The 10,772-nt window shown below is 43.5% G+C and overlaps 1 protein-coding gene across 1 annotated transcript in view; it reads right to left on the bottom strand.

The window, feature by feature from the left end:
• Window positions 1–8,498, bottom strand: part of LOC147452176 (phosphatidylcholine:diacylglycerol cholinephosphotransferase 1-like) — a 9,042-nt gene extending 544 nt beyond the window's left edge. Inside the window, exons 1-4 of the mRNA XM_086517965.1 lie at window positions 8,007–8,498; window positions 1,521–1,658; window positions 1,115–1,437; window positions 1–561 (exon numbers count right to left, since the gene is read on the bottom strand). The exon at window positions 1–561 is cut by the window's left edge and continues 544 nt beyond it. Coding sequence (XP_086374091.1) covers window positions 459–561; window positions 1,115–1,437; window positions 1,521–1,658; window positions 8,007–8,252 — 810 coding nt within the window. The 5' untranslated portion in view covers window positions 8,253–8,498 and the 3' untranslated portion in view covers window positions 1–458. The remainder of the gene's footprint in view (window positions 562–1,114; window positions 1,438–1,520; window positions 1,659–8,006) is intronic.
• Window positions 8,499–10,772: the final 2,274 nt, after the last annotated feature.

Here is a 10,772-nt window from a genome sequence, read left to right on the forward strand (position 1 = left end):
CTCTCCCCAACTTCTTTGAATTCCTTCACAAGTCTTCACGAACAGGGATCAAAATGCTTAAAGCAGGTCAGTGGATGTTCCACAACGCCCGAGTACATTGATGTCCAAGCTTCTCCTCCAACCTCTAGCCTATGCTCATCCCTGTCTGGGTCGACTCCTTCATTGGACCCATTTGGAGCCCTCTTAGCAAGGTGCTAGGGACGTGATCCCATCTTAAATTCAATGCCAGATGGCATTCACGGGTGCTAATGGAGGTCTCCATAAGCACATCTTCATTCAAGGAGATAATGGTGTTGGCTTTCTACCAATAAGGTACAAACATATATTGAGTCCATGCTTTTATTGTGGTTGTCAAGAACACCTTCTGTCCTGGTAAAAAGGCTCCTCAGGATTCTTCCCCTGCTCAACCTTCCCCAGGAGATGGAAATAGGGTGCTGCAAGCCACCCAATGCTCCTCATCAGCCCTCAAGGAAACCAAAGAAGACGACCAACTTGTTTGTGATTTTTGGGTCCCTTGTAGATGCAGACACAGGTTTCGGATGCACCACCACCACTATGGATCTGCAATACATGCACCAAATTAACTTGAATTTAGATCATGCTCTTGGTCTTGTCAAAGTTCCTCGCTTAACCTCACAAACCCCAAAGGGGAGAGAGTAATATGTTAGCAAGTGGTCCCACTCTTTGAGCAAAAAGACGTAAGCCCCAAAAGATTTATATTTGCATCTTTTGTGTCTATGGTGTATGATCACCCTCACGAAGTTGTACTTTGTACTTTCGCAGACCCCATAAAATAATCTCAAATAACTTGTACGACCCCTCTAGAAGGTTCAATCGCATGTAGAAATATTCAATTTTGAGGGCCTCCTCTTTAACAGATCCAATTTCAGCTAGCAGCTGTTTCATTATATACAAAATGCTCAAAACAGAAACTCAGTGGAAAATCAATAAAAAATGCAAGAGTCCTTCAGATTAAAGGCAAATCAATATACCGCGATTGTCGGTCCAGCCATTTGGTTTAGTAAATGTTGTCAGTAAAAGAAATAAAGAGAGTATTTCAAGGCCAGTGTCTACCACAAACCTCACCCTTTTGGCCCATCAATAAGCTGCTTACCTCAGGACACCATTTTTTGCAATACTGCTGTCCTGAGGAGAATCCTTGACTTTTTGTTGAATTTCTTCATACTTGCCTGCTAGGTGATCGCATGCCCAGCCAGCCCCAGCTCCTACTGCTAAATCAATAGAGTAATGGCCTCGTGTCGCTAGAAGTCGTAATGACTGCAAAAGATTCAGAAATCCGACTACAGACCCACAGTCATGATGGTGAGTGCGCCTCATATCCATGGAAACTATAACTGATCCTGCTACATGTCCTGAGAAGAAAAGAAAGAATGACGCGTTGTTTACGGGGAAGTCTAAGCCAGAACCTAGAAAATCCTGCATCACAACATAGAGAAGGGAAGTAAGCCTTGAACAAACACATCCAATCATATCATGGTTACAGAGAGCTAGTCATATACCTGGGGTACAGGTAGTTGCGTTGCATAGCCAAGAAATGCTCTGAATGTATACATGAAGAGAATGGCAACAGCTGGTCGTTTTCGTCTATCCACAAAAAGCGTCCAGAGGACATACGCCATTTGAAACATAACAAAGGCCTGTTCATTGTAAGCAGTCTTAATTTGATAACGGTAAGATGATGGAAAAAATACAAGGCGTTTTATTTCATCCAATTTTCACCCCATGCTCCATTGTAATTGCCAGAAACTACTTTGTAATGCAATTTTCAGACACATGGCACCGTATCTCTCTCAAAAGTAATGTGAGAACCTGGGAGCTGTAGCAGCCAACTAACCGAGCTGCAACAGACCCAACAGAGCAAGGCACAAACCGACCGCCAAACCATATGAACATGTGGGCAAACCCAAAGACAATGGCTAATAGTCTCCTCTACACATAAGGTAGGTCCAATCATGGCCAGCATTTCCAGCTCATGTCCCCACGAGCAATCCAACAAGAATCATCGACCACATGAAGTAGAGTAAACGGCGGCTGATCTGTGAATCGCAGAAAAGGACCAAAATCTGTATATGCCACCAGCGTCCAACCAACACTCCAAACGTGTAGGCCAACGATCCAAACTTTGATGCTGCAGTAAAATAATGTTCGAAGAATACTAAGAAAAAGAGACTATCTGACGCTGATCCGCAGCTGAGGTCCAACACCACTCCCCCAGATCGCATGATAACCTTGAGAGAGACCTCTTCTCCCAAATCCATCACCGCCATGATTTAACATAATCAGGTGAGATGACAAGGTCCACGACACTTGCCAGATGAGTCTACCACACAAATAGGGTCTCACCCAACCAAGGAGCAGGAATTCTCTATGGAGACAAACTACCCTCTTATCACTGCAAACAATTTGCAACCAAGGCAAGTTCTAGGAGAGTTTGACTAGCATCGAACATACCCCACCATCCATAATCATTGGGCAAATCAACAATGCCCTACTTCACCTCGCACCAAGACGAGCGAAGCACATCGCTGCACAGTTTATGGGACCTCCCAAGAGACAGATATGCTCGGCTAGCCCTTGAGTCATCCCGATAGCTAGTGCTACAGGGGTTACAGCATACTGGTATGGGCAGATGAAATCATGGTTTCAATCACATGGTTTCAACCATAGTTACCCAGAATGGGAATGGGAACGGGAACGGGGAATGGGAACGGTAGGGTCCGGAATGGGACGGGAACGGGGAGGAGGAGGGGGTCCTAGAACGTGAATGGGACCGGAACAGTCGACTAAAATAAGGCTTGAATTACCTCCATTTAGCGTAGTTGCAAATCAACTGCTAAAAAACCCCAAACCTGCCCTCAAACTGTCCCAAATATGTCTCCCAAACAACCCCAAATTCCTACTTTTGCCCATTATGTCCCGCGTTTCGCCGTTCCCCCCATTCCGGTACACCCCGTTCTGGAACGGTGTTCCGTTCCCGATTCCGTTTCGGGACGGGACTTGTCCGGAACCCCGTTTCAGAACGTTTGGGCTACGTTCCCCCCGTTCCCTGTTACATTGGTTTCAACATGGATAGACTCCTCAATTCTAGTACTCCTTGGATGCACCCTCCCTATCTCTTACATGGAGAGAGATCACTAGACTCATACATCAGGGTTTAATTCAGCTAGCTACCATGAGCAACATGGATACAGCCGACACAGGAGTTGGGCACAAAGATGGCTTTCTATGAACAACATCTTCTCCAATTCACAAAGGATGGCTTTGTGAACAAGCCTAGATACATTGATACACACTCATCTCATTGGATACGGTGTGCTATTGGCCAGATTCGCACATCCTCGCATCAGCTTCAGATCGAGACTGCAGATTTCGAGGAGTACCAACAGAGGCCAAGATATGTCACTTATGTTGTATAGAGCCAGAGACAGAGCTACACTACATATGTGTCACGTGCACATCTAACCCTATGTGCACATGGACAAGCTACTTAATGACTAGGGTTCAGTTCGGTTCAGTTAACTTAGCTTAGGAAGTGTTCTGGCACTTTTCTGAGTCCATTCGCAGACCGTGCATGTCCAGACACTTAGAGTAGATACATATCCTCTGGTTGCACACAACATGATCATCAGCAATACCATCAGATTCCATGAGGAGCATTTTAAGTGCAGAAAACCTATTTTCCCTATTTCAGCCATTTTTCACTTATTATTAATAAGTGACTTTGTTGGGAAACTGGGTAGGGCAGATTGGCTAAGCCGGAATGGGGGGAACGGCGAAACGCGGGACTTGTCCGGAACCCCGTTCCGGAACGTTTGGGCTGCGTTCCCCCCGTTCCCTGTTACACTGGTTTCAACATGGATAGATTGCCTCAATTCTAGTACTCCTTGGATGCACCCTCCCTATCTCTTACATGGAGAGAGATCACTAGACTCATACATCAGGGTTTAATTCAGCTAGCTACCATGAGCAACATGGATACAGCCGACACAGGAGTTGGGCACAAAGATGGCTTTCTATGAACAACATCTTCTCCAATTCACAGAGGATGGCTTTGTGACCAAGCCTAGATACATTGATACACACTCATCTCATTGGATACGGTGTGCTATTGGCCAGATTCGCACATCCTCGTATCAGCTTCAGATCGAGACTGCAGATTTCGAGGAGTACCAACAGAGGCCAAGATATGTCACTTATGTTGTATAGAGCCAGAGACAGAGCTACACTACATATGTGTCACGTGCACATCTAAACCTATGTGCACGTGGACAAGCTACTTCATGACTAGGGTTCAGTTCGGTTCAGTTAACTTAGCTTAGGAAGTGTTCTGGCACTTTTCTGAGTCTGTTCGTAGACTGTGCATGTCCAGGCACTTAGAGTAGATACATATCCTCTGGTTGCACACAACATGATCATCAGCAATACCATCAGATTCCATGAGGAGCATTTTAAGTGCAGAAAACCTATTTTCCCTATTTCAGCCATTTTTCACTTATTATTAATAAGTGACTTTGTTGGGAAACTGGGTAGGGCAGATTGGCTAAGCAAATATATAAGAAAACCTAGTGCTAGCAGTTTCTGGCAGAAGAGGCAGCAGATACCACAGTTGAAGTGCACCTTCTCAGCAAGATGGCAAGAGGACCTAGCGTTTTCAGACCAGCCAACGTTTTATTATGAAGTGCAGATCAGCCCAGCGTTTTGTCACTTGCAGATCAGCCTGGCGTTTGTAGATCTCCTAGCGTTTTTTGCAGCAGACACAATTTCAGCCCTAGCGTTTTTGGATCAGCAAGTCAGCCTAGCGTTTTGCAGATTCTCTGCGACGGATTCAGCCCTAGCATCAGCGTTTTCAGATTTCAGCATATAGACGCCGTACCGCAGCTCCCAAACCTTGCAGGTCTCACCTTCCTGCAGTAGATCCTCGCCGCACGGTCAGATCAGTAAGCCTTTGCAGCTTCAGCCCGCTATTCGTAGATTTCAGCATCTAAGTTTCCAACGCATCGTCGTTGCGTCGTCAACATCACTGTCGTCACCGACATAGAGTTAGAATTCAGCAGATACAAGATTTGCAGATTTCAACTCCTAGCATTTTCAATTTTCAGCGCGTCTCGTCGTCGTCCTGACATCATCGGCAAGTCCATCGCATTGTAAAGATTTGTGCAATCAATAGTAGGCTCTTGCCAGAGAGTGGGGCCTTCGAATGAGGGTTTGACAACTTTTTTGGTGTCGTATTCTTCTCTCTCTGTCTCTCAGTCTTAGCACCTTCATTCACAGTGTTCACCACTTTGTTTGTGTTCATTGCACTCTCTCACTAAAGGAACGGAAGGCTCTCCCTTCCGTAAGTAAAAGGAACCCTTGAGCATAGTTCGGAGCATTCATCTTGAGCAAAGTTCAACATTCACTTCCGCTGCACCTTGCAATATGTCATTGCCTCTATTAGATACGAGGCCACTTCCATTGTCTGTTCAGAGAGGGTTTTGGACCACATTCTAGAGTCATGCGATCCGAGGACTAGAGGTGTCTTAGACTATTTTTACTCGAGCTGCGCAGATATAGAGAGAGGACATCAGGGGAGAGCCAGTCTCATAGGCAGATTACAGAGTTCTTTACACCAGCCAGCCAGTGGACAGGTAGAGGAACAACCGTCACAACAGACTTTAGATCCCACCCACATCAAAGGTACGTTGATTGATCAAGCGATTGAGCTAGGAAGATCCAAGCGGGGGCCCTCACAGCATCGACGGAGGTTGCAACAGAGGATCCGGATCACTCTAGCTCGACATGCGAAACGTTGAGTCAAAGTAATGACCATGGAGGATATTGATAAGTTTTGACAGCAACCGATGAGGGATCTCCTCCACCTACCTCTATTGATTTGTATCACTCATTGTAGCAGCTCTCACCCCTCCATTTCAGTTCTTTGTATTCTTTTTTTTTTTGTATTCAGGCATTGTATCAGATTCACCACTTGTAACTTTTTGGTCTCATAGGTCATTTTGGCCTTTTGAAGGTGTTAATATAAGATTTCATTTCATTTCTCTTTGCAAAAAAGTGGGGCTTGTGACCCTTTGCATTACATAAAATTGACCAAAGGTCCATATACAAGAAATATGCGAAAAACCTTGAAAGATATGGGGCAAAACACCCATACAACCACAGGATACATCATAAGATAAGATACTCAAACCAGGAAGTGGTGAAGAAGCTCTATCTGGCTGTAGGAAGCCTACATAAATCTGCCAAAGCTCTCTCTGCCTCTTGTGCTGTAGTGAACCCATAAAGACGAGTGCTAGCTATCAAAATGATATAAAGTATCCGCTTTCAGAAACCTCTTGTAGGAGCTCAGACTATAAAACCCTATGTTGTGCCTCCACAATCGCTCGCATCCATTCTATCATCTTTGGATGTGGTACCCCAAAATAAGCAACAAATCTCCAGCACAACCAAATTGTAAGAGAGGAAAGTCCTCCATCACAAAAGCCAAGGGAAGGTACCAAGATGAACATTTCTCTAACCAAACCAACTTCCCCAAGGCATACTGTTTAATTATCCATGTAGGATATCATACACAACCTCCCTTGTTCAATAGATATCATGTAGAGTCTGCACTTTGAATCTGATCATATGTGATCTCTCTGGACCATGAAAAATCTGACGTCATTTAGAAAGCTGCAAGAAAAACATGTCAGCACACAGTGGCCTGTCCCTCAATGAAATCTCTAAAAATCTCCATGGACGACACACAAAGAAATATGCACGCAAAATCATGGATATTGGGACATCTTCCGATAATTCAAAACCTGTAATTAAACTCCAACTAGCACGCTGCACGCCGAAAAAACACATTCCTCATGTGCCATGTCTTGGTGTTTTAAGGAGTCATAATCTGCTTGGCAACTTACACAACTATTGGGTCGTGTGAATGCCCGTTTCTTAGCCACATGAAAGATCCCTATGGCTATCACTTTGTGGTGAAATCTCAAGCTTGATATTGAACTTTCTCTCTTCCTTTCGCTCTCTCTTAGAGTCTTCTTTGACCACAATTGTGTCTTGCATTCTTGCATATACACTTATAAGTTCTACATTGTGCTATTGTGACATGTGAGTTCCTCAAATCATTCTTGATTGATGGGAAGACCTAGAGCCAAGACCCAATCTTCCTATGGTTTGTTGTTCTTAAGATAGTGCCAAACATTCTAGCAATGCTTACATTATTTTGTGGGTGTTAAAACTTTAGTTTTCTAATAGTAAGAAATTTTGAACACGCTACTGTGGCACCTACAAAATTGTCAGCAAGTCAAATTCCTTTGCCCATTCTATTGTAAATTCCATAGAAACACGGTGGATCTTTTTGTATTCTCCATACTATTTACTACTGTCAAAATTGCAGATAAATTAAAGTGCCTCTCCATGTTCATAGTCATGCAATCTTTTATGTTGGTAACTATGAACAAAGCCCTAGCTTCCATAAACATGAAATTGAGATGAAGTAAAGTCTTTTTGAAGCAGCAAATAAATGATTTCACGATTAGATCAGGTAAAACAGGCTTGTTCAATGTGATTCTTGATCCACATACATGCACTTCAATGATTGGATAGTGATGAGGAGAGATCGCATACATACCACAAAAATGGCAAGCCAGCCCTAAAAAGCTTCTCTATATAGGGACTATATCTTATAAAAATACCTCTTTTATATTTACGTGAGACAATATGGAACACATAGATACTCATACAATACAGCTGGTTCTCTAAACACCAAGCCAAAAACGGTTTAGTGTAATGTATGTCGACTGGGTGCCTTGGAGGGAGGGTGAATTAAAATTTCCTGTGATAAATGCATCACTTAAAGACATATATAAACGTACATACATACCGGCATGGATACATAGATATATCATACATACTCACACATACATACACATAGATATGTATATGCAATATATGTGTATATATGTATGTACAAAACATTAAGTGAAAGAGTATACCGTATTACATGCAGCAAGAATGGAGTTAAGAAGAGGATGACTGGCAAGGTAGCGATGAACCCATCTAGTGCAGTGGAAACCAAGATCACGAGGTTCCATGCCAGGAATCACCATGTCCACAGTATACTCCAGCTTCATAAATACAACCAAAGCAATGCCGAGGAAGACGGGAAGCGGGCATGCCTGCAGAAAGGCCATCATGGAAGCTAGGGTCGCCATAACGGAATTAATTAGGGCCCTCCCCATTAAACTGGCTATGGAGCTCTTTCTGACTTGTTACTGGCTTTGTCCAAAAGCTTTGGACGTGATGCCCATGTGCATGGGAAAGCAAGCTTTTCACGGCCGGCCTGCTGGAGGGCTGAATCAAATGGAGGGAAAGAGAGCATAAAGAGTAAGGTGGAGAAGAAGAAAAAGCCATGCGTGCTTTTCCTGGTTGCGGCTGTTAGGCGGGCTTGCATGAGGAAGAAAGTGCCAACTGGTGGGCGAATTGTACAAGAAATCTTCTCCTTGAACAGTGTGATCGTCTATGATCGTTTAGTTGCAAACATCGCTTTCAAGTTTCCAGTTTCAACGAGAGTTCTTAGTCTTGCTTGGTGGGCGTTGCAGCTTGCTATAGTTTGCAAACATCTCTTTTTTTTTTTTTTTTTTGCAAAACTCACCCTTGTGAGTGGATAGAATATACACCAACCTCGAGCTCAGACCAAGCCTTGAGGGTCACAGCATTACAAGTTTTTTGCTTGACAGAGAAACCACATCTACTCTTGGGCTTTACTTATTACAAGATGTCATCATGACATGTATTGTTCTAGATTAGTCCTCTAAGGCTTGTTTGCCTCCGATCATGTGGATCGTCACTCCGCTCTCTTGTTTGATTTCACAAAAGCTTGCCACAGCCAGATTCCACTCAAACACGCGGCGGTTCCTTGCTTGCCAAATATGGTGAAAGAAGTAGTACCTGATTATTTGAGTGCAGACAAGAAGAGCAAGACTTCCCAACCTGTTACTACCAAAGAACATATCAGTCTTGAAGAACTTAATTTGCCATGTCCTTTGAATCCACTTGCATATTTTCCCAGCCATGCCACTGATTGCCTCGCATCCCATGAAAAGGTGGGCTAGGTCTTCACTAGCTATTTTGCACCCCGAGCCACGATCGGACCCGATTCCTCTTTCTTGTATCTTTACGCCCGTCGGCAAGCACCCCACATCACTTTCCACATAAATATCTTCATATATTGAGGTCACCTTGGCTTCCAAATGTTCTCCATGACTCCCTCCCACCTTTTTTCCATCCAGTGCCTCTTCCAGAATTTGTTGAGGGGGCTACACCAATTAGCCTCTTGCACTAATGTATGGTAAATGTCTTTAGAATGTGGTTTCCAAAAGAGGCTACTCCTGGGCCATCTCCAAGCGTCCCATTCAAATTTGGATTCACAAATTGGCATCACCACCTTATCAAGCTCTTTCATCACCATGTAGACTAGTAAGATCTCAAAGCCATTCAATTGAAATTGGATGGCTAAAGAGTTAGCAGTTTTCCAGCACTGCCTGTTGCCATCCCAGAATTGCTCTAGTTGAACGAGCCCCTTATTATTCACATTCCTGGCCATTTCTATCCAATAGGGGCTTTGCGGCAGCTCCAATATTTTAGAGAGCCAAGGGGACCAATGCAAAATGGAGTTCTTAAAGTATCTGGTTGCTTCCCCCCATTCCAAAACCTGAGCTGCTCTTTTGCACTTCCTCGTCAGTTCCCCTGAGAGTCCACCAAATCCATTAGGAGATTTCGGAGGTCTTTTGGAGGGCTTTTTAGAAGAGAGAGGAAAAAGTGCTCCTCCAATGAAAGAAGAGCTTACGTTACGTAGAAAAATAGATTGATATTAAGAAAAATATAAAAAAGGTGTCAGTGGTCCTTGAAAATGGGTGCCTTTTCATTGAATGCAAATATCTTTTTCATGAGGTAGGTGACGCTCATTTAATATGGCTTTCGTCACCATTGAAATTTTAAAAAATCACAAAATTGTCAATTGGTGTTGGAATTTGAAGCTTTTGACACTGCCAATGCGTCCGGAACGTCCAAAAACCTAAAAAATGCCTACCTACTTGCCTCAATCTGACACCCACATAGAAAAAAATCGCCAAAAAATCCCTAAAAAGAGGGTTTTGGATCATGGCGCGCGAGGGTCGTCTGGAGAATTCTAGATGACCCTCTGCGCGCCGTGATCCACTTTTTTTATTTTTTGCCTCACGCCGCACGGAGGGCCATTTGGAATTTTCCAGATGGCCCCCCGCGCGCCGTGAGGCAAATCTCCTTTTTAGGGGTATTTTGACAATTTCTCCCTCTCTGGCTGTCAGATTGAGGCAAGTAGATAAAATGTTGTTTAAGTTTTTGATCATTTTGGACGAACTGGCGGTATCAAAAACTTTAAATTCTAACACCAACTAATAATTTTGTGATTTTTAAAATTTTAATGATGACGAAAGCTATATTGAATGAGCGTCGTGTACTTCATGAAAACGACACACGCATTGAATGAAAAAGTGGCCGTCTTCAAGGATTTTTGAAAAGTTAGGTTCACTTTTCAGAGTGTTCAGTTGTCCTTTTGGACGTACGCAACAAGTGCAAGTATATTTTAAGAAAATTTTCTAGAGAGAGAAATAGAATTTCTTAGAAGGCCCTCCAAATGACCTTCGAAATCTCCTAATGTAAGATAAGACCACTTCAGAGCGGGAAGTTTTTCGTGCACCACAACTCCCTTCCACTTTCCC

The sequence above is a fragment of the Adiantum capillus-veneris genome, chromosome 8 (assembly GCF_014529385.1).
Source record: "Adiantum capillus-veneris isolate H3 chromosome 8, ASM1452938v2, whole genome shotgun sequence".
Lineage (NCBI taxonomy): Eukaryota > Viridiplantae > Streptophyta > Polypodiopsida > Polypodiales > Pteridaceae > Adiantum > Adiantum capillus-veneris.